Raw genomic sequence first — 25,086 nt, 5'->3', positions numbered from 1 at the left:
GTTTAAGAGCAAGTATTTTCAACATCAATACTAACCGCCTAACTGGACTTCGGCTTCTTTTGTGTCTTGGTGGGGGAGGCATTCGGCGAGGGGGGCTCCTTCTTCGTGGAGATGGTCTACGCCGGGGGCTTGGTCGCCTTCTTGGGCTGTAAGATCTGTTATGTACATATTAAAAAAAAACACAAAATCAAGAATAGGTAAACACTAAAGATAGGTAAAACATACACATTCCAAGGTGACAAGGGATACCCATTCAGATTTTCTTAACTACAGATATATATCCATTTTCAACTTTAACCAAATAAAAAACCTTCAATCTGGATTTGTGCATCACTGTATAGACACTATCATTCTTAGAACCAGTCTGTCGGTAGTCACATTTTGTTATGAAACATTTTTGCACTTCAATGAGCAACCAAAATATAGCCCAAAAAATTAATTTACCTGGATCTTGATCGATGCCGCCTCCGTGGCCTCGAATGGGAAGGCGAACGTGATTTAGATTTAGATTTTGATCGTGAACGAGATTTGTGACGATGTCTTTCTTTCTCCTTAATTTTGCGCAAGTTTGGATCAGGAGATGCATCCTTGCTATCTGGGACAGGGTCTGGTTTGGAGAGCTTCAGTATGTCACTGGGAGAAAGCACGATTAAGAAAGAAACAAAACATTTTTATTTTTTATTTAGAACCCCTCCAACAAAATATTACAAATTGAACAAACTGACATTAATAGATGCCAACACAAGGCAGTGATGTTGCAGTGAGCAAAGCGGAATTGATTGGAACAGTGTAAAGGGCAATTAATTTACAAAGTTGCGTAGACATACAGTGGTCTGCCTTGACCAGAGTTGAGGACATTGAGTCATACCAATTTCTTAAACTCAGGTCCACTGAATACCTTACAGGTAAAATTTGGAGGCCAAAAATTTGATCCCTGTAAAGCTATACAGAAACACACATCTACACTGCTCAGCCAGTATGTGTCATTTACAATATACATTTTTTTTTTTGCATTTTTACTTATTTTTCAGCCCAAGACAAAACATCCTGTCTGATAAATGCTGTTTTTGACGACTGGCAGCCTGAGTTGAAACGACAGACGATTTGTTTTTGAATGCCCCATTACTTTCGGCCATCTGGTACGGATACTGATTACACTAATTAAGGATACTGCTCATGTGATGACATGTTTATATTTTATATAGATTTGTGAGTGCATAATTGATTTTATTTGAAAAATATACAGGATTGCACTATGTTTCTTTTCTCTTTTTCTCCTATGTACACCGCATGTGGAGATTTATGACCATGTAATCTATCTTTGAAGAAGATCAGAAGCAAGTCTCAGAACATACCAGGGCTACTAGATTCTTCAATAAGGATATTACAGTCATCAGACTATAGAAATCAGAATTAGAGTTTTAGAGTTACAAAAGATTGTATTTGGTATTGATCACCATCCATGTTAAGGTTTAATGAAGTGATGCTGTGACTAGTTCCATTCAGACATTAGCGAGATCTGGAAAACCTACACGCGGAACCATCCAAAATGGAGATAGAAACAGGAAAAGAATAAAATTAACAACCAACAACATTCTCTTACCAATAAGACTACATGTCAAACTGTAGGAGAAACTAGAGCGTTTAAGGGTGGGCACCCAGGGTCCCCCAATGGACTAAGAGAAACGGATTTTACGCAAGTATAAAAATCCCATTTTCTCTGTCTTCCTTTGGGGGACACCGGGGACATCCCAAAGCTGCCCTATGGGAGGGAACGCTCAGAATAAATGGCACGAAACGCCTTTCTTCTAAAATTTGCATTCTTGGATGCAAACACATTAAACTTGTAAAAGTTAGTGAATGTGTGTACAGACTACCACGTGGCCACCTTACACAGCTGTTCTCTGGAAGCACCATAGCGGGCCGCCCAGGAAGCACTTACAGACCCTGTAGAGTGCTTGCATAGATTATCTGGGACAGGCTCCCCAGCCTTACTATAAGCTTGACTAAATAACAGCCGTAATCCACCTAGCAATAATTACTTTAGAAGCTAACCAGACTCTTTTGTGAGCATGATAGAGACTCAAAAGATCGTCAGTCTTACGCATCTTCTGAGACCTCTGCACATAAATTCAGAAGACTTGTACAACATTGAGAAAACCAATAGAAATATCATTGAATATATAAAATCATTCAGGACCGGAATGACAATGTGTTGATTTAGATAAAAACGAGACACAACCGTAAGGAATGAGGTCCTGTTTCGAAGAACTGCCCTGTTTTTATGAAAAACAAGAAGAGGAGACTTGTAAGATAAAGCAGCAAGCTCTGAAAACTGTGCGTGCCGTAGAAATGGGCAAAAAAGTTTTCTAGGATAGAAATTTGAATTCCGCTGTATTCAAAGGTTCAAAAAAAGGCGGATGCCTTAAAGCATTAAACACACAATTTCAAATCCCATGGTGGTATCGGAAGAACATATGGAGATTGTACATGGAGAACGCCCTTAATGAAAATGTGTACATAAGGAATGACAACAAGTTTTCTTTGAAAGACAGAAAAAGCTGACACCTGACCTTAAAAAGAACTAAGGCGCAAACCTGCATCCAACCCCTTCTGCAAGAACCTAAGTAACCTGGCCAATCAAAAGAAAAAGTAGGATATCCCTTCTTTTTACACCAGTCAATAAGTTTTCCAGACTCGATGATAGATCTTTGCAGAGGCTGGTTTCCGAGCACAAAGCATGGTTTGCACCACAAGTTCGGAAACACCTTAGCGCTTAGGATCATAGCTTCAACAGTCACACCGTTCAAGCCAGACGATATAAACGTAGATGACAAAAAGGGATTTTGAGTTAATAGATCTGGGCGTAGCGGCAACCGCCAGGTCCGAGCTCGTCAGTGTACCAGGCCCTCTGCGGCCAATCCGGCACTATCAGAAGAACTGGAACACCCTCTCTCTTTACCTTTCTTAACACCCTTGGAAGCATGGCTACCGGTGGAAAAAGGTACACTAAGCAATACCTCCAAGGGACAGACATTTCGTCTACTGCAACAGCCATAGGATCTCTTGCACGGGAGCAGAAGAGGAGAACCTTGTGGTTCATCAGAGATGCCACCATGTCGATATTCGGGTGACCCTACCATTCCACCAACTGACAAAACACCTTAGGATGAAGGGACAATTTCCGCATGGCCAAGGGACTTTTGGTACCGCTCTGATGATTGAGGTATGCCACTGATGTGGCATGGTCTGACTGAATCTACACCGGCCTTCCCTGCAGCAAGTGTTGTGCGCTTATAAGAGCATGAAGACTGCTTACAGTTCAAAGACACTGATTGGAAGCTTGGATTCCTTTTAAGTACAAAAACCCTGAAACCGAGCATGAAGACAGAATGCCTCTAATCTCGAAGGCTGGCATCCTTTGTGATTAAAGTCCAATTTTAAATTGATAAATTGCGTCCCCTGGCGAGAATCTGTTTATGTAACCACCAAAGAAACAACTAACTGGTCTGCGGATACAGGTGAAATACCTGGGCCGCCAGATTCAGAAGGTATTTGTTGCATTGAAACAGAAGATCCAACTGGGACTGCCGTGCAAACTGGACCGCCTAGAAAGTCGATACCATGTTAACAAAAACGCTCATGGTGAAATGTACCAAAGGCTACATTGCCGTCAACCAAGATCTTTCCCTGCTCTACAAGGCTAGAATCCTGTCTTGGTTGTTAAGAACACCCGTTTTGACGGATGTGAAATAAAAATACTCAAAAAGATCATTTGCTGAGATGGGAGCAACTTGGAATTTTTGAATTTGAGAATCCAACTATGAAACTGTAGAGTCTGGATTACTACTTGGATATGTCGCCTACAGCACCTTTGGAGACTCTGTCATTAAAAGAAGATCGTCCAGACAAGGGATGATTGTAATCCTCTTGGACTTTAGCAGAGCAGCCACGAGCGGCATGATCTCTGAGAAGATACATGGGGTCCTGGCCAGACCAAAGGGAAGAGCCTGAAATTGTTAGTGCTGTGACCGAACCGCAAACCTCAAAAGGGACTGATGACCCCTCTAGATAGGTACATAAGGATAGGCATTTTTGATGTCTAGAATGCCCATGAATTTTCCTTGTTCCATGCCGTGAATAACCGAGCTCAAAGACTCGATCTCGAACCTGGGCACTCTGACATGGGTGTTGAAAGATTTTCAGAGTCAGAATTGGTCTGAAGCAGCCCTTTGGTTTTAGTACGAGAAAAAGGTTGTAATAAAAACCCAAACCTCTTTGAGACTCTGCCACCGGAATCATCACTCCGGAATAAAGGAGGGATAGAATCGTTTCTCGTAAAACCAGTCGCTTTCGTGGACAAGTGGGAAGCCCTATGGCAAAAAAACTGTCTGGGAGCAGATCGATCTTTTATCCTCAATCCACTACACCCAAGCCCAGACATCGGTAGTAGACTGCAACCACTGATCCCGGAACAAGAAAAGACGAGCTCACACCACTGGCGGCAGCGGAGGAGCAAAATGTCTGTCATGCGGACTGCTTGTTTGCAGGTTTCGCTGCTGGACGTCAAGTCGACTAGGCCTGGCCCCCACACAAACCACCCCTAGGGGCGGATGACTGGCCTGTAGAAGATTGGCCTGAGGAATATTAACCACGAAACCTTCCTGAGTACTGAAAGAACTGGAATTTGGATAATCTTTGTTTGGGAGCATTAACTGGGAGAAAAGTGCCTTTTCCACCTGTAGCTTAACTGATAATGGAGTCAAGCTGAGGTCTAAACAAAAGATCCCCAGAAAACAGTATGGTCTCAAGAACCTTTTCCAACTCCCCATCAGCCTTCCAGGCCTTAAGGCAGAGAATACGATGAGCTGAAACTGCAGAGGCAGAAATACGTGCACCAATCAGTCCCGCGTATGTAGCTGCTTCTCGTAAATAAACTATCGCCCTCTGAATTTGCTCCACTAATGGAAGCAGTTCAGAGAAAGGCCTGCCTGCCAACAAACCTTGAAAACAGTGTTTTGACCAGCGTTCTACTGCTTTGTTAACCCACACAGATGCCAAAGCAGGCCTGAAAGAGGCACATGCTGCCACAAAAATGAACTTAAGGCCGGCCTTAACCTAATTGTCTGTACCATCCTTAAGAGTGGCTATGTTAGGACAAGGAATAGTAGTTACCTTGGCTAACCTTGTAACTGCAGCATCCACACATGGAAGCGTCTACCATTTAGCAAAAAACTTCAGGAGGAAAAGGATAAACCGACTGCAGTCACCGAAATACTTGAAACTTGCTATCTAGGGAAGTCCAAGGCTCTGACAACAAATCTTCCAATAAGGAAGAAGCCAGGAAAAAGAATGAATATTTTTTTTTCTCCCCTGTGCAACAAGAGGAACCTCTTGCTTAGGAAAGTGAAGTACCAGACACACAGCTTGTATTAATTCCTCCACACTCTGGCAAACCGCATGAATCTCCTCCACAAATGAAGGAGCATCCATGTCAGCATTCTGGGAACTACAGGAAAATAAGCCAGATTTGACTGAAGTTGTGGCGCCATCCTCCTACGCTTATGTGAGTAAGACGGTGCCGCAGATTGTAACATCCTCTCTAAGAGGAAGAAACCCTGTTCAGAGGATGCAATTCCCTGTACCCAAGCAGGCTGTACACACTCCGCCATGGAGAAACAGCTGTATTACACGGTATGCTCTTTGAAAGCCGGCAGGCTGTGCACAGAGCCTGCGCGCCTGACTGACCTGATGGTAACGTAAAGTGACAAACAGCCCAGGTGAAACTCAACATTGATGTAACACACATGGTTTTTCCCCTTCCGACATGTTAACAGATGGGACAAAACACAAACAAAAACAGTGTGTGTCTCCTGAGCTAAAAATAGAATCTTTTTTTTTTTTTCCATAGAATGACTGCTCCTAGTAAGAAGCAGCCTGCTCAGGGACACACTGCGATTTTCTACCCCTCTCTCTCAGCATTGTGCTGGGAGAGGGTTTCACTTACCTTCTGCCACCCCTCCTCACGCAGTGTCTGCAGTCTGTCAGATCAGGACGACGGACACAGCCTGCGGCGACTGTGCCTAGCTCCTAGGAGGGTATGAAAACGTTGGGAGAGGGAGGCTGGCAACAGAGGCACCTCTCACAGCACCTCCGATCCGCCCCCTCCATACAGCGCTTGCTGCACGCTGCATACAGCAGATTCCTGCCATAAAATAATAAAAGTAACAGAAGAAGGCTGCTGAGCAGCCCAGACACAGCCCTTTCGCCGGGCACTTAAACTAGACTGAGGCTTGACAGGAGGTGGGGTATAGAGGGGGAGGAAGTAGGGCTTAGTTAAACAGAAGTTTAAAGTGCCAGTTCGCCCTGTCCCTACTCTATACCCCAATGTCCCCCAAAGGAAGACAGAGAAAAATCATTGGCTGGACAAGAATTAGGTTAGATTTTTAGCAATTGATAATCAATTTGGGATTCCCATGGTTGCATCAACAGTTCACCCACTGACACATCTTCTGCATCTCCCCTTCCATGAACACACACAGATGTCACCAGGCTGAAAGGAAGAACTCAAAATTGATAATAGACTGCAAATCTAAAAAGGCATTACTAACCACCTTCCGTGATTGGAACATACAAATAGACATACATGATGTTCATGGAGACCATGAACTTGTTCTGCTCCATGTCGTTTTTGTCAGACCAGAGACTCCATCTTCAAACTGTCCACTTAAAGCTGGACATTTAGATATATGCAGTTCAAAAGGGGCCAGAAGGATAGTATGGTTTTTGGACAAAGAAGAGAGATTAATAGAAAGCCAACCCCCTCTGCTCTTATGGGACTGGAATAACCACCCCCGACTGAATACACTCCCTCAGAGCAAGTCTCTTTGCTTTGCCTCCGGGAAGACTTATGATGTAACCCCAATCTACAATTCTTCTCACCCGGGCAAGTGGAATAAAACTACTGACCCCAGAAAAATAGACAGGCACTCCTCGGTGGGCAGACTACTATAATGCTGACACTTTCTAAAGGTTTGAAAGCTGGTCACTTATCTGACCAAGCCAGATACCTTCTTGTTTTCCTACATTCAAAGCTAGTGTTGTCCACTGAAGTTAGGACCCCTAATTTACCACTAGACTTTGGAGCAGTAACAGACAGAAAATACATTTACTCCAGTGGCCTGGCTAATAATTGTATCCCCTTCAGGATCAAACACGATATTACTGGCAAAAGGAATGGACTTAAGAGTCCTCTTACGACTGTCTGCTTGTCAGACACTAAGCCAGAGCACACCAGGCACCAAGACCAGAGAGACTGAAATCCTAACCAACATGTTCTGTACCAAGAGCCACATAGCCCTAATACTCGGACACCTCCCATATGTGGTCAACCAAAGTAAACAATTCAGATCTTAGATTACTAAACTGCAAGCCACTTTCCAACAGCCTTGAAAACCCAAGCCAATATGAAGATGTGTCTAAGGCACCGCAGCAACAACGTACATACTTTAAAATGGCTCTTGTAGGGCTTCACTACAGTAAAGTAGCACAGGTGCACCCTACTGTTTTGGACACTTGGCTTGATGTGTCCAAAACAGAACTAATCTTCCCTGCTCCAAGATTCACCACTTCCCCTCAAATCAGTAACACCATAATATCCCTAGTATCCCCCATGCCTGCTGCTTAGGAGTCCACCCCTGCTTTATTCTCATCACATCCATGCTCTCTCCCAGTCTTGTCGACTCCACCTTAGAAACAATACATTTCCTTACCCAACATGCTACCAAAACTTATCCATTCTCATCTCCGATCTTAAAAACAGCAACCTCTTGCCTATCTGGCATGGCCCTCACCCATGTATCTCCAGTTCAAACCATTCTAAAAGCTGCTGCAAGACTGATCTTCTCTCACCGCTCTACATGTTCCACACCACTTTTCAAAAACGTACACCGATTCCCTGTGCTCTCAAAGATCCAATTAAAAATACTCACCCTTACCAGCAAAGCCAACATCACCTCTTCATACATCTCAAATACTACCCCCCTCTCGCCCCCTTAGATCTACCTCTAAACTGCACCTCACCTTTGGTAACCACCTGTCACTCCTGCCTACAAAACTTCTCCCATGCCTCAACTTAATTATGGAATTCCCTACCCCAATCAGGCTTTCCCACAGCCTTCAAATCTTTAGAAGCTCTCTGAAAACCCATCACCATTAGACCTTACCTTACTCCTTGCTAATACTACGCACACAAATGGAATCCACTTCTCTTGTATCTGCTGTGTCCTGTTTCACTTAGAATGTAGGCTACTGTGAGCAGAGACCTACCTACCCTTTGTTTCCAGGGGTGGGGTAGTTATCATTGGCAACAATAATGCCGACAAGTTATATTGACGCGAAAATTCCAATGGCCACCAAAGCAACAATGTCACTTCCAATATAAAAAGTCAGATTGACGGTTTTAAAGCAGCAATGGTCAGACCCACCATCTGTATAATGTAACCCAAGCAGCCAATCTGACTTTGTCCATTGGAAGTGACGTACTTATGAGTGAAGGGATTTTATAGTCAGGATTTACATGTGGCGGACATAAAGCATGTGGTATGTCTTATATAGTACGTATATTTTAACATTGTCGCTTTGGTGGCCATCAAAATTTTACATTGATGTAACGTGTGTCTGCGTTATTGGTGGGGAAAAAAAAACTACCACCGGTTTTTAGGTCTAGATTTTATTTTGTCTACCTTATATGTCCTGTTTACCCTACCGTCATGCAGAGCATGTTAATAGTTGTTACTTAAATTGCCTGAAGGTATAGAGAGGCACCTTTCAGCATATGCAGATTTCAACTTGAATGCAAAACATCTGGATGAGGCTCTAATGCTCAAGGTGCAGTGTCCACCCAAAAGGATGACAGCATTTATATAAATATTTTTTTTTTTTAACAAAAGCAACAGAGTCATCTGCTATAATCACCTAGTTGATGTTGCCTCTTGCACAGATGGTTCTTTTACTTTAAGAGATGGCTCAGGTTCTTGTATCTCTGGCTCTTTTTTCTCAAAAACTGGAGAAGGACTAGGACTTTTTGTCTTGTGTCGGGGTGAATGAGAGTGACTTCTCTTCCTCTCTCTTCTACCTGGAGATCTCCTCCGTGGTGAGGATGACCTGGATTTGCGCCTAGTTAATGAAAAGCCAATGAAAACAGTTGAATATTATCACTGAAAGAAGAAGAGTAGGAAATATTTAGCAGCTACAACTGGAAATTGGCTACAATCAGAGAAACAGAAAACACAAGGCACCTTCGTGGACTTCTGGATCGATCTCTTTTGTCTCGGTCATCTTTGTCCCTCCTATCTTTATCATCATCTTGCTTCTTCAGAGATGCCAATTTCTCTTGCTCAATCTTTGGGGGAAGGGGAAAAAAAATAATTAATAACGATCACTGATTGAGCCACTCAAGTTTTTTATTCCCCATCATTTTATTAGGCAAACAATTATTTCCTATTTCACCATATATATGATAGGATCACCATTGAGAGATTTTATATATATATATATATATATATATATATATATATATACATACATACATACATACATACACACACAATTATTATCTTTGACTTATAAGGCGCCACAAAGGGTCCTCAGCGCCGTACATTACATATACAAAAAAACAAAACCAAGAAACATGATACAAAAATGAGTACAAACACAGGTGACAGGGTAAAGCAAATCAGATTGTATCTGGGACAGATCGTGAAAGGGATGGTAGAATATATACACACAGATACACACTATAGAAAACAGTAAGGCCTTTTAGCAGGTTACATCGTAATTACACATACCTGTCTCTGCTTTATTTCTTCTTTCTTTAGTTCAAGGAATGCTGTTGGAATACCAGCAATATTTTCTTGAGCACTCAGAAGAAGTGGCCATAACTCTCCCATGAATTCCCGAGCATTTTTGCCATTTAGAAAGCCGGTCAAGTTAATCTGCATCATTTTGGAATCTGGGTTCTGAAAGAAAAACAACAGGAAGATTTACAGGTGAGTACTGAAAAATGTCCAGGGTGTGTGTTTTTCCTTATATGACAGATGATATAAAGCTAGTTTATACAGTTGTGGGAAACAATTAAACTTTCCCTAGAGCTTTGTGGCTTACATTTCGCCAAAGACCAAATATCTTGCCTTATCAAACGGCCTGTTAATCCTTTGTGGATGTTGCCAAGATTTGCACAGATGCATTGTAATCATCTGACTTTGCAGAGTCTACCCTATATACTGATTAAGAAACAGTTCTTATTACTAAAGCAATAACTTACTATAAATGATGTAGGCTACAGAAGATTTCATGAATGCCCCTGCAATGTATACAGTCCATTTGACTACACTGGTGGGTAACATGTGGAAAAGAGGTATAGTCCACAAAGGCTTAAAAGGTTAAGTTGTCGACATTACTGGGCAGTGTGACACATTATGTGCATAGTCAAGCAATATGGGTCCGTGTGACAAGCACAGCGCAACAGCACAAAGTACAGATTCCAGCAGTCTTCAGCCTCTTCTTGGAACCTTGGGGGAGGTTTTGGGTATCTCCAAGTTCCCCTGGAGAGAAAGGTGTTCGCTTGGCTTGCTTCCGACTGCCTACAGCAACTCAACCACCTTGAGCTTAATGTTATATCATTTATCTAAATTGCAAAAAATGAACAAGCAATAATGAGTACACAGCCAGAAATATAAAAGTTATCAAAGATCTACTCTTTAAACTCATGCTTCATATTAATAAAAATAGAAAAGTTACTTAACAAATGTATCTTCTTTTATCCATCCGATTTTTATACAGAAATCTACTTAAACTACAGTCTATTACGACTTAAATTAAGTTGAGGAAGATGAGTGCACCTTATTTCAAATAAAAAATACACAAAGGGTGCTTAGCTTGTAGAACAAAGTATGCAAGTATCCAACCGATCTCTGGACCAACAGCTTTTTTTGGTTAACAGTGGAGTGGTTAAGGAAGGCCTCCTCCTACACGAGAAGTAAATACAGCAGAACTGGCCACATTATAAAAAGCACTTAAAATGTAATTGACGATCTAATGTTTAAAAAGCATCAGTAAAGTTTGCGGCAATATTATAAAAATAGCACTATTCTGTTGAGATAAAATAATTACGTAAAAAGAATGTTGTCTATTTGATAGAACATTACATAACTTGTTTGTAGAATACATAACCCTCTCCACACTTTACATCACTCAACATGAAAACTTGCATTTGTCTTTTATCCGACATCGGCTCTAAGTTTATTAAAAGGGATGATATTTTTAATGTTTTTTTTTTTTATGTGTTTTATTTGTACATGTTTTGTTTATTTTTTACTGTGCTTTTGTGTTTTTGCTCATCCACTGTAACACAACTCACCTCCAGAACACACACTGCATCATCAAGAGTTGGGTCAGAGCGACAATGGACACTCACTCTGCTGTGCCCTAATTAGTTGATGGTGCTATACTTCACACGCAAGGAATAACTTCCATTTTGGTTCAGGCCTTTTAAATCATAAATCACATCATCATTAGAAAACTGCCATCTAACCCATCATGTCACACAGCAAAACAATAACTTCTTCCTGACTTGCTGACTTGAATACCATGTACCGTCAGCTAAACTTAATCCATCAGCATTGGTTTTAAAAGATTTGCAAGTTTGCACAATGTACATGCTAAGTCAAGTGTTGTATCTCACATAGAAATAACAAACACCAATATTTAAAACCTTCAATAAGGAATACCTTCACTTCCAGCTGGTTGAAAATGAAGTCAATAACCACATCGTCTTCGAACCCCAATATCTCCGTTACACGTTTGGTAATCCAGGGCTTGATTACTTCTAAATTTACTTTGCCCATTTCCACCTAGAAAAAATAAATAAAAAAATCCTTCCTTAAATATTACAAAACTAATCTAGCAATACCATAGCAATTTACAGATATATGGGACTCTAATAGAAAATGATGAGACGTGTGTAAATCAGCATCACTGCAGTTGACTACATATGAATACCACTCAAACTGTAAATTAAATTTTTACTGAAACCTGAACTACTTGAAAGTCAGTGTACTTCAAAGATGGCAAACAAACTAACTAAATTTATGATAAATACCAGATTTTAAAAATGGGATTTTTTATACTTACGTAAAATCCGTTTCTCTTAATCCATTGGGGAACACCGGGAACATTGGGGGTAGAGTAGGGACAGGCGAACTGGCACTTTAACTTTTAGTTAAACTAAGCCCTAGCTCCTCCCCCTTTATACCCTACTTCCTGTCCAGCCTCAGTCTATGTTTAACCAAGCCCATAGAAAGCAGAGATAGAGGAAAAACACGAAAAGAAAATAAACTAACAAACCAAGATTCTCTTCACAAGACAACATGTCAAACAGAAAGAGAAACTAGAGCGTTTAAGGGTGGGCGACCGGTGTCCCCCAATGGATTAAGAGAAACGGATTTTATGTAAGTATAAAAATTCCATTTTCTCAATCATCCTTGGGGGACACCGGGAACATCCCAAAGCTATCTCACGGAAGGGAACGCTCAGAAGAAACGGCACGAAGCACCTATCTCCCAAAACTTGCATCCCTGGATGCAAACACATTAAATTTGTAAAACTTAGTGAATGTGTGTACAGACGACTACGTGGCCGCTTTATACAGCTGTTGACTGGAGGCACCATGACGGGCCGCCCAGGAAGCACTTACAGACCTAGTAGGACGCGCCCGGAGCATATCTGGGACAGGCTCCCTAGCCCCATTATAAGCTTGATGGATAACCGCCATAATCTACCAAGCAATAGTCACTTTAGAAGCTTGCCAGCCTCTTGTGAGCATAGTAGAGAACCAACAGATCCTCAGTCTTGCGCAGTTTGTGACCTTTTTACATAAACTCGCATGGCACGAACGACATCAAGATAACGAATAGACTCGTTATCCAAAGATGAGGCATCAGAGCAGGAATGACAAAGTCCTGATTTAGATGAAATCTAGACACAACCTTAGGAAGGAAAGAGGGCTTGGTTCGAAGAATTGTCCTGTCTTTATGAAAAACCAGCAGCGGAGACTTGCAGCAAGTTCTGAAACTCTGCGTGCCGTAGAAATGGCTAAAAGAAACACCGTCTTCCAGGTTAGAAATTTAAAATCCACAGAGTTCAAAGGTTCAAAAGGCGGATGCTGTAAAGCATTCAACACCAAATTCAAATCCCATGGTGGAACCGGAGGAACATATGGAGGTTGTACATGGAGAACACCTTGAATGAAAGCTTGCACATCAGGAATGACAGCAAGTTTTCTCTGAAAGACCGAAAGAGCCGACACCCGACCCTTAAGAGAACTAAGACACAAACCTGCATCCAAGCCGTCCTGCAAGAATCTAAGTAACCTGGCCAAGCGAAAAGAAGAGGTAGGATATCCCTTCTTTTCACACCAACCAATATGTCCTCCAGATTCGATGGTATATTTTTGCCGAAGCAGATTTTCGAGCATGGTCTGCACCACCCGATCAGAAAAACCCTTAGCTCTTAGGATCCTGGCCTCAACAGCCACGCCGTTAAAGCCAGACGTTGCAAACCTATATAACGAAAGGGACCCGGAGTCAACAGGTCTGGGTGTATCGGCAGCCGCCACGACCGACCTCCTGCTATGAAGGTCTGCTTGCCACCAACAGGGATTTCACCATCCTCTGCAAGGCTAGAAATCTTGCCCTGAGGAAAGAACACCCGTCGCACCGTCGGTGTCGGGTGTCGAATAAAAGACCCAGAAACACCATCCGCTGGGATGGGATCAACTTGGATTTCTTGAAGTTGATAATCCAAACGTGAGACTCCAGAGTCTGGATTACTACTTGAATCTGCAACTGAAGCCTCTCTGAAGAATCTGCCTTTAAAAGAAGATCGTCCAGGTAAGGAATGATTGTAATCCCCCTGGACCTTAGCAGAGCAGCCATGACCGCCATGATCTTGGTGAAGATACGTGGGGCTGTGGCCAGACCAGAGGGAAGAGCCTGAAATTGGAAGTGCTCTGATCGAACTGCGAACCTTAAGAGGGACTGGTGACCCTTCCAAATAGGCACATGGCATCCTTGATGTCTAAAGCCACCATAAATTCTCCTTGTTCAATGCCGAGAATGACCGAGCGCAAAGACTCCATCTTGAAGCTGGGCACTCTGACCTGGGTGTTCAAATCTTTTACATTGAGAATTGGTCTGAAAGAACAGTTTGGTTTTGGCACAAGAAAAAAAAGGCTGGAATAAAATCCCAGACCCTTTTGAGAATGAGGGACCGGAATAATCACCCCGGACAAAAGAAGGGATTGAATTTCTTCTTTTAGAGCTGATCTTTTCCATGGACAAGACAGAAGCCCTGTGGAAAAGAACCGTCTGGGAGGAAGACCGAGCAGATCGATCTTGTAACCATGGTTCACCACCACCCACCCCCGAGTCCAGACATCGGTGGTAGACTGAAACCACAGATCCCTGAACAAAAGGAGACAGGCCCCTACCATCGGCAACAGCGGAGAAGCAAGATGCCCATCATGCGGACTACTTGTCTGCCGACTTTGCTGCTGGACATCGAGCAGAGCAGGCCTGATGCCCCTGCTGCAAACCTCCTCTAGGGGCGGATGACTGGCCTCTAGAAGATTGGCCTGAGGAATATTGTCCCCCGAAATCTTCCTGCGGAACGAAAGGCCCAAAATCTGGACATCCTCTGCTTGGGAGCATTGACAGGGAGGAAAGTGCTTTTACCTCCTGTTGCTTGACTGATAATGGAGTCAAGCTGAGGTCCATCCAAACAAAACACCTCCCGAAAAAGGAATGGACTCAAGAGCCTTTTTAGACTCATCAGCCTCCCATGACTTAAGCCAGAGAGTACGACGAGCTGAAACTGCAGAGGCAGAAATACGTGCCACAATTAGTCCTGCATCCATAGCAGGCTCTCCTAAATAATCTATCGCCCTCTGAATTTGCCCCACTAATGGAAGAAGTTTAGAGGACGGCCTGCCTGCCAACAAACCTTCTGACAGCTGTTCTGACCAGCGTTCTACAACCTTGTTAACCCACGCTGATGCCAACGCAGGCCTCAAAGATGCACCTGCTGCCACAAAAAAAGACTTAACGGTCTCAACCTTACGGTCTGTACCATCCTTAAGAGTGGCCTGGTTAGGAAGAGGAATAGTAAATACCTTGGCTAACCTTGCCACAGCCGCATCCACCCGTGAAAGTCTCCCATTTAGCGAGAACTTCAAGGGGAAAGGGATAACACGACTGCAGTCGCCGAGATACCTGGAACTTCCTGTCAGGGAAAGCCCAAGGTTCTGGCAACAAATCTTCAAACTGGGAAGAGGCCGGGAAGGAAAAAAAGCCTTCTTCTTGCGCCTTACAAAAAGAGAAGAATGAGCAGCCTCTGGCACTTCTTCCTCAGGAATATCAAGAACCTGACACAGCCTGAATTAACTCCTCCACACTCCGACGATCAGCATAAACCTCCTCCACCACAGAAGGAACATTTATGTCAGAATCCAACGGTAACTCACCCTCTTCCTGGGAAACACAATCAGAATCCGACTAATTTCCCTGAAGAGGTACCGCCACTCTCTTACGCTTACATGAAGATGACGGTGCGGCCGATTTCATCATCAGGCTGGTTCTACAGAACAGAAACAGTGCAGAAACAGTCAAAATCTGAGTTTGCGAACTAGAACTCATGTCATTCGCAACAGAGGAAGCTGAATCTGAAGATGGAGCAGCTTGAGACCTTACCATCAGAGCAAGCTCAGCCACCATATTAAAGAGACCAAGCCCAGGCAGGTTCCTCCGTATGTGAACAAGCAGCTGCTATTTCACACAGTGTGCTCTCCGTGGGCCGACAGGTTACGCACAGAGCCTGACTGCCCAGACGGTAATTTAGCGTGACAGACAGCACAGGTGAAACTCAGCATAGAAGTAACACCAGCCCTACCATGCATAGATTTCTCCCTCTCTGACATGTTAACAGATGGGACAAAAACAGCACAGTGTAATACACACAAAACAGATACCAAGCAGCACACAAACTACAATAGAAAGTGAGCCTGTGATACAGCCAAAATCTCCCAAGTGTAAAAGACAAACCTTTTTCAAAGAACCACCCCCAACCCTTTACCTTACAGGACACAGGATAGAAAAGGGGAGAGGCTGGAGCTATAAAATGGCTGTCTATTCTGGTGTCTGCACACAAGGAGTGAGAGACCACCCCACGGGGGAAGTGCAGAAGAGGAAACCACTCCCCCCAGGGCCCAGCACTGGATTGGCTATCGTCCAAATCTGACAACCTCCTCAACCAATCCAGAGCCTAGCAGGGCTCACTAAGTTAGTGGCCCTAGCCTGACCCCGTTCCCTGAGCTAAAATAGAAACTTTTAAAAATGACTGCTCTTAGTAAAAAGCTGCCAGCTCAGGGAACCACTGCGATTTCTACCCCCCCTCTCTCAGCACTATGCCGAGAGAGGGTTTTCACTTACCTGCTGCCAACCCTCCAGACGCAGTGTACCATGCTATCTGCACAGGAGGACGGACACAGCCTGCGGCGACTGTGCCCAGCTCCTAGGAGGGCTCAAAGTTCGGAAGAGGGAGCAGGCACCTCCGCTCCGCCCCCCGCAGACAGGTTACAGCCATCCATGCTGTGCGCTAGACCGGAGGCATCCCCCGCTGTATATCACCCCCCCCCCCCCCCCACAGCAGCCGCGGGAGAGTTGTAAAGCCTGTGCCCGCAGGGAGGAAGGGGAAGCATGCCTACCCCGAAGCCTCCCATAACAGCAGGCAGCGGGACCTCTGATTGACAGCTGGCTACGCGGCTCAGAGAGCAGTCGGCTGTCAGACCCCCGGAGAAACAAGTCTTCGACAACGTAAAAAATAAATATAATTAAAAAGAAACCAAAATTGTCTGCTAAGCAGCCCAGTGCACAGCCCGTTCGCCAGGCACTTAAACTAGACTGAGGTTGGACGGGAGGAGGGGTATAGAGGGGGAGGAGCTAGGGCTTAGTTTAACTAAAAGTTAAAGTGCCAGTTCGCCTGTCCCTACTCTATACCCCCAATGGTCCCGGTGTCCCCCAAGGATGATAGAGAAATATTTTATATCAATGCCAATATATCTTCTCATGAGTAAAGTGCTTTCCCATAGTACTTATAAATGTTGGATATTAAATACTACACAAAGTTTATAGAAATCACATTAATAGCTGGAAGCAAATTATGTAGAAGCAATCACACAGACATTACTTTTGCATTACGAAAATACATATTCAAAAAATAACTTTCCGATCTCATAACAAGCTTGAGTGCAGCTTTTATGAAAATTCTATGGAAACTATTTTCTCATGTGAAGGGAGAGTGAAAAATAGATTTTGTCATAGAAATTAGCAATTTTTTTTAACATTTTACTAAATGTCTTTTAAACATTAGTATTAGAGGCATCCTCAATTGGAGTAAATACTACAAAGATTAGATTCATATTCAATTAAAGAGTTAATGTGAGAGAAGTGGCAAGATTTTATTTGCTTTTGTAATACGTTGCACTGAAGCCTACCTTCTTTTCCAGACATTCTGCAAATTTCAGCTGCTTTAAAAGCTTCTTCTGTTTGTTGCTAAATCGATTATCCTGTTCTGCACTTGTACCCTGAAGATAAAAGGAATCAGAATTAAAACATTCCACGTGCTCCACAGTCAGTCTTATGCATTTAAAAAACAAATATACATTTGAAAATATGTACTCACATCTTCAAAGGGTCATCTTCTAGGGTGCTCTACAATAACTCCATTGTAACAACAGTTACTACATATTCAAGTTAGACAGGGCAATCGCCATTTTTGCTTAATTTCAATCCCATATCTTACATTTTAAGTCAACGTTTTGGTCCAATACTTGTCTTACTATACTTACCTTACTAAGGTTTCAAGTATAGTACTAAGATGTCGACTTAAATGGGGGGGGGGGGGGGGGGGGATTTAATTAGTGTCTCGCGTAAATTCCGGAGACACTTTGCGGCTGGGATTTTGACAAAAACCTCAGCTCAATTTTCCTCATGCCCCATAGAGGCGAGAGGAAAAGTGAGATTTCTACCGTATCAGAAAAAATGTGCAGCTGCCATGTTCTGGGGAACACTGCAGCTAAATAAATCTGCACCAAAATGTAGGATATGGGATTGAAATAAAGAAAAGAAAGCAAAAATGGCGAGTGTCATCTAACAGGATAGAGATATGTAGAAAAATGTGTGTGTGTGTGTGTGTGTATATATATATATATATATATACACACACACACATTTAATACAGGCAATAGATGTAAATATCACTTATTATAATGCGGTATATATAATAAAATTAATAGGCCCAAAGCGTACCTTTTTTCAATTTATACTGATAGGAATTTATGCCTAGCATTTTTAATTACGCACATATATTTTCTAGCACTCTAGCTGATGGTACCTGAAGGTGGCAAATGTTTTTATGAGAGGATTGTGTTACAATCTGGACACGTTACATCTTCCAATGTCAGCAGGATGGAAATGCCCAGAATGAAGCCCTTTGCATTTGCAATTTCAACAGCACCAACAGGTTTGCTGATACAGCAGTGTAGTAGGAATATAAGCAGATAATCTCCCCCTAATACGCACAATGAGGTGAGAAAACACTTCAAGATCACTGACCTACACGTCAGGTACTAAATTAAACCTTTGGATCTACTAAGTCTAATGTAGAGGAGTATGATAATGGTGTAAATTTCCTTTAACTAGAGAAGAATCATACAGTAAAAAACAGAACTGGTACTTCCAAATAAAAAAAATAAATTACAATCTCAAGCGCACACAATAAAAACGACAGCAGATAATGTGTTCCCGTCCCAGAACATCTCCTGTTAATTTCTGTGTGGCAGGACACCTTGGACACTGCTGGTTCCTGATTATGGAAGCATAAGTGTCAAAAAGTTAACACCCAGGAAAACACATTTCATCAAAGAAAGTTGATTTTCTCAGGAGATTGTGGATTAAGTTAGGCATCACGCAGGGTAAGTTTATATAATATAGATGGTTAATACATGTGTGTTATGATCATCATCAGCTATTTAAATAGCGCTTCTAATTCTGCAGCATGGACGAGAGAACTCACTCACATCAGTTTCTGCCCATTGGAGCTTCCAGTCTAAATTCCCTAATATACACGCACACATAGACAGTGTTATGCTTATATTTAATTGTTTGAGAGTTGTCAATCAATAAGAGCACACGTTTTGACTATCTAATCTATATAAACTTACCAAGCATACTAACTTCGTGAACGTCCCTCTGAGAAAGTCAACTTTCTTTGCCAAAGATGGTGGGACAGATGATAGATTTGTGACACAGTAAGGTTTCCGTAACAAGGAAGCAGCAGTATGTTCCATGCTGATTAGCAAGAAGAGAAGTTCCACTACAGCTGACGCTGGGGCCGGAAAACAAAGGCCTGCTAATGCCATTTTATAATTTAAGTTACTACTTCATTAAAAAAAATGGATACACTTCTGTATTTTAACGTTTGATTATTCCCTTTTATTAGGTCCAAGTGGAGGAGATACTGTTTATGAATAGACTGCAGATCATCCCTAAGGTATTGCAAAGATCACCTGTGGATCCCTGTTGAACAGTTATCTGCAAACTGTGACAAAGTTGTTTATTACAATTCATCACAACTGTAGGCCATAACTATACACACTGTAATGGTGATGGGAGGTAAAGTTACAGGTCCTTTGTAGTCTTTCAAAAAAAATCTAGGTAGCCCTTGCAAGACAAAGATTTATCATTTTAGCACTTCCAATTGCATGGTCAAAAATACTATCAAAACCAATGCCAGCTAAAACAGGTTTGCATACACACAGGTGTATGTCCTTATTGAGCAACAGCTTGCGAGGTGTTTAAATTGATAATCATGTGCAACAATTACTTTCCCATTACAGATGAATGTGCTGTCAGATATACACTGGGGGGGTCAAGTTACAACTTGTAGCACACTAGCACAGTGCTGGATAAATACTGGTCACCAGGTTGTCATTGTGATGGAAAATATGTCCTGGCAACTGGAAAAAAAGGGGCACGAAGGCACTGGTGCTAAAGACACAGCTATAGAATCCTTTACTGGCACTTAAAGGTGTGGGACATCCTAGTGCAATCTTGTACTAAATAAAAGACTACTGGATGGACAAAAGATGTGGTACTACAAATCTTCAACATACCAGATTCAACAGTTAGAGCAGGTTGGGTCTCTAAGGCTAGGTGAAGGTTTTTCTGCCGATTATCGGGTCAATCACTCGATAAACGACCGCTCACCACATATGGCATTAGTATGTATAATCACACAATGAACAACAATCGTTCCAAAGTGCCAATTGTCGTTTCATTTGGTTAGTCGTTATGTTTAATAATCCTGTTCCAATCACCTTCCGATCAAGTAGTGTGTATGCACTCACGATCCCCATAGAGTTTACAGAGTCATGGTCTGTCAGACGATGCAGACAATGAACACGTCCTGGTGACTAAATGTAGAGTGCTGTAGATGGAATATTTTGATTTAGAGTTACTAACGAAATTTGTAAGGACATATGGATAGCTATAACAGGCTGATTTAATCAGTGTGACAGGAACAAATGAATGACTATTGTGTTATTCTCTAAACGACTAGAGGACCAGATAAAGAGCACAGATCTTAAGGTAAATAGTGGGTAGTGTGTATGCATGAATTGCCCGACCGGTCAGACATTCAGGCATAGGTACAATCGTTGTAGATAACAGATTGGTCGGAAAATTCTCCAGTGTGTACCTAGCCTAACAGCTCTTCCATCTTAAAGAAGTTCCATGAAGGGGCCCCCAGACACAGGATTACATAAAGGAGATGCCTTTAAGAAAAACTAGCTAGCAACAGAAGTTCAAACGGTAAGGTCAGTGCAAGAAACAACCCATTGACTATCTCCATACAATCTTCTACTGCTGACTAGCTTCTCCTATGCAAAAAATAAGGGCTTTGAAGGGCCATTGGGACATAAAGGATGGTATCACTGTGAAACAGTAATAGGACTAGACAAAGATTGTGTGGTGGGTTGAGAAAAAATAAATTAGGAAGTAGTGGTAGTTCTGTGTTCTATGTTTCACAAATGAAATGGGTGATCAAACCTGTTACATACAACAGCCTATAACATGTGCTGTAGAGCACTTTTATTGGTAGGACTAAATTCACTGGGGTGAACGTCTGATATGAAAGTTACAAGACTTTACAGATCAAGCATGGATTTCAACAGTTAAGTATGTTTAGCAACTATTTATCAACCCAGCATTACTACTGTAGAAAAACAAAAGTGCACATGATGTTACGAACAGCAAATAAATTGTACCTCCAACACGAATGCAACGTTATTTAGTAATAGATAACCAAACTACCCATTAGGTGCACGAAGCCACATTTGCATAATGATCTGGGCTTTACAACGGCTTTTAAAATCGGATTTAAAAAAATCAGTACTGCCCAGCACAGTAATGGCAAAGGTCAACCTATGGTTCACAGGGGCCTAGTCTGCCACCCGAGGCCACAACACCGTGAGATGTACCGGCCGCGGGAGAGCAAGCGTACGCATCTCGGGTTACGGCAGAGAGCGCAAGGCCAACACGAGGTAAATTATCTCCAAGTGCCCGACTGTCCACTCCAGAGCAGGCCGCGGCCTTCCCTTAGAGGCTTCTAGCCTCGCCTCTCACAGACAGAGCTCTCTGCCCTCAGCCTGGTTTGCAACCCGCACACAACCAGTGGTCAAACGCTCCGACAGACTATACCCCCCACGCGTGTATCCCTCTGTTGTTTAATCCCTTTACTTACGCGGAAGAAGCCCGCATCCATCTTGCCTCGTTCTCGCCTCCTAACGCAGCTCAGCTCCCCGTTTCCCACAAGGCAATGCGCAAGGAGAAGGCGGAGCTACCTTGGTCATGTGGTAAAAAGGAACGAGAAAGGTAGGCGTGACGTCAGTTCCGGGCTGTTCTGCGCCCTGGAGCTTAGGGGAATGTACTGTCTCTAGTTACTATCACACTGCTGCTCTCCCAGCTATTGTTCCTAATGTCCACGGATTGTTACAGCTTCTAAACATTTGTGTGGAAAATGTTGCTTTTGGGAATGTCCTTATATTAGCCAACTGTTTGTGATATTTGTAACAAAAACAAATTATAGTACAAAATTGCTCTGGTTAAAATACAAAATCTGGTGCTAAACAACAATATAACGACATATCAACATTTATTTATATAGCGCCAGCAGATTCCGTAGTGCTGAACAATTGGGAACAAAGTAATAAAATACATACAGAGAGGTAAGAGGGCCCTGCTCGCAAGCTTACAAATATAACAACGTGAAACAATATAATAAATGGTTTATTTGAAATTATGTATTCTTTCTTCTTATGAAGTGTATTCTTTTTTTATTCCTCCCATATTACCATGTTAAAAAAATAAAATGCAAAACAGTGTAACCCGTATATATGCTGCACATAATCACAATGTGGCTTAGAAGTAACTTTCACACAGAAGAAAAATCCTCTTTCAACCTTCCAAAACAGATTTAGAGCTGGATCTTTATATATTTTTTTTTTCTCACAGTACAAACAGCTTTAAAAACAATTTTCTTTTATACCCAATACTTTTAAATCCAATTAAGCCTTGCGGGCCCAGAGGGCCAAATAATTCATAGCCATGGTTAAAAATGACAAAGGCAAAGAACGCCAACTTACATCAGACATAGTGGCAGCTTTCCACTCGTTCTACTCCCAACTTTTCATCATATCAGACAAGAAGTTTAGGACAGATTTTCCCAATAGAAGTCCCTCAATACTATCTTACAGGAGATCGCCTTTCCCACTCTCTCAGATGTTGACATAGCCTTGCTGGAACAGCTATTTACCCACGATGAACTGGCTGAAGCAATAAAATTTACACCTTCAAGTAAAAGCCCAGGCCCCGATGGTTTTTCAATATCTTACTACAAACATTCAAACATAAGCTACTACCCTTGATGGTGCCAGCCTTCAACGCTGTTTCAGAGAGCACCCCTTTCTCCACACAATCCCTAGAAGCCCACATCACAGTAATACCTAAAGATGGCAAGGACCCCTCTCTGTGCCCGAGTTATCGGCCCATTTCCCTACTTAACGTGGACATTAAACTATACGCAAAACTTATAGCTAACCGTTTGAAGCCGATCCTGCCGGGAATAGTCCACTCTGACCAAGTGGGATTTATTCCTGGTTGTAAAGCAAGAGATAACACAATTAAGATTATCGACCTGGTCAATTCGGCAGTGAGCTCTAATACACCCTCTGTTGTTATCCACAGATGCCGAAAAGGCCTTTGATCGAATTGACTGGTTATTTCTCGGCTGCATGTTATCCCATATGGACCTAGGACCAATTGCCCTTCATCGGTTTTTTAGCTTTCTACCGTACCCCTACAGCTCGTATAAAATTTAACGGGTCTCTCTCGGATCCAGTCTTGATAGGAAATGGCACCAGACAGGGGTGTCTACTCTCCCCATTGATTTTTGTACTTTGTATGGAAGCCCTGGCTAGGGCCATTAGAGCCAACCCTGACATTTCAGGAGTGGTACTGGGTAAAGTGGAATATAAATTAGTGCTTTTTGCAGATGATCTAGCCGTGGTTACCAACCCAATCATTTCAATTCCCAATCTGGTTAAAGCATTCCAACGATTTGGTTCACTATCCAATTTCAAAATCAATTATTCAAAATCGGTGGCTTTGAACTTATCTTTAGCTCCTCGTGTGGTTGAAGGGCTCCAGCAGGCTTTTGCATTCCAGTGGCACCCATCACATATTAAATATCTGGGTATACTTATTTCTAAAGATCTGACGCAACTGTTCAACCTTAACTTTAGTCCTATCATGGCTAAACTTCGCAAGGTTCTGAGAGAGTGGCAGAACAAGGTCTTTTCCCTGATAGGTCGTATCAATATTATTAAAATGAACATTCTCCCACGTATCCTTTACCTCCTCCAGACTCTTCCAATTCACATACCCAATAAATGGTTTCATGACCTACAGAAATTGCTGAGAGACTTTGTTTGGAGGGGAAAGAGGCCCCGTTTCAAACATAACATTTTATATTGAGGTAGACACATGGGGAACTCCAACTTCCACACTTCCCTTCATACCATAATGCCGTGATGTTGGGAAGGATCCTGGAGTGGTCAAACGCTAATAGTGAGAATCAGTGGATCATTATTGAAGAATCATACCTTCCTTCCTCACCTCTATTTACTCCATGGTTAAGCAAACTACCTATCATCAGACACCCCATAATTGTTCCTACCATTTTAGTATGGTCCAGACTTCGGATCCTTCCAAACCTCTCATCTTTTATTTCACCACTGACCCCCATATTTGATAATCCTCTTTTCCCCCCCGGGCATACAAACTGGCCCCTTTAAGACATAGGTGCGTGCTGGGATTACACGTGTCGGCCAGCTGATAAATTCCACAGGTGTGTCCTCCTTTCTTGAGATCCAGGCCAAGTGTGAGCTTCCGGGATTGGAGATACCTCCAGATCAAGCACTTCCTGACCTCGGGATTACCTCGTAATGATATAACTAGAGCCCTCACAGCGTTTAAAACGTGGTGTCTAGCAGATGGCTATTTTCCCCACCTGCTCTCCAAAATCTTCAAACTACTTATAGAAAACCTTTTTAGCTCCTTACCCAAATTCACCACTGCTTGGCAGAAAGAAGTGGGAGAGCAGGTCCGTGAAGCAGACTGGTTAGCCATTTTTGAGACCACACATGCTTGTTCTGCTAGTGTCTCTATAATAGAAACTCATTACAAGGTTCTAACAAGATGGTATAGGTGCCCAGCCCAATTAGCAAACTTTTGCCAGGGTGTTTCTGACTCCTGTTGGAGATGCCAGAATGCCCAGGGCACTACTATGCATATCTGGTGGGATTGTGAGATACTCAGACATTTCTGGTCCACGATCATGGAGGTCTCTGCTGAA

General features: G+C 42.5%; 1 protein-coding gene across 13 annotated transcripts in view; it reads right to left on the bottom strand.

The window, feature by feature from the left end:
- The window catches only part of SRRM1 (serine and arginine repetitive matrix 1), a 33,002-nt gene extending 10,977 nt beyond the window's left edge, over nucleotides 1-22,025 (bottom strand). For 9 of the 13 annotated variants that reach the window (XM_075195357.1, XM_075195359.1, XM_075195360.1 and 6 more), the window contains exons 1-8: nucleotides 21,916-22,025; nucleotides 17,609-17,698; nucleotides 11,790-11,912; nucleotides 9,849-10,019; nucleotides 9,300-9,403; nucleotides 8,977-9,177; nucleotides 445-633; nucleotides 36-155 (exon numbers count right to left, since the gene is read on the bottom strand). In XM_075195357.1, coding sequence (XP_075051458.1) covers nucleotides 36-155; nucleotides 445-633; nucleotides 8,977-9,177; nucleotides 9,300-9,403; nucleotides 9,849-10,019; nucleotides 11,790-11,912; nucleotides 17,609-17,698; nucleotides 21,916-21,936 — 1,019 coding nt within the window. In that variant the 5' untranslated portion in view covers nucleotides 21,937-22,025. Of the gene's footprint in view, nucleotides 1-35; nucleotides 156-444; nucleotides 634-8,976; nucleotides 9,178-9,299; nucleotides 9,404-9,848; nucleotides 11,548-11,789; nucleotides 11,915-17,608; nucleotides 17,699-21,915 lie in introns of those variants that run through there. The other 4 variants (XM_075195369.1, XM_075195368.1, XM_075195370.1 and 1 more) reach the window with 4 other exon arrangements.
- Nucleotides 22,026-25,086: the final 3,061 nt, after the last annotated feature.

This window comes from Mixophyes fleayi, chromosome 2 (assembly GCF_038048845.1).
Source record: "Mixophyes fleayi isolate aMixFle1 chromosome 2, aMixFle1.hap1, whole genome shotgun sequence".
NCBI lineage: Eukaryota > Metazoa > Chordata > Amphibia > Anura > Limnodynastidae > Mixophyes > Mixophyes fleayi.
The sequence above is the reverse complement of the archived record's forward strand: the minus strand, read 5'-3'. Positions and strand labels throughout refer to the sequence as shown.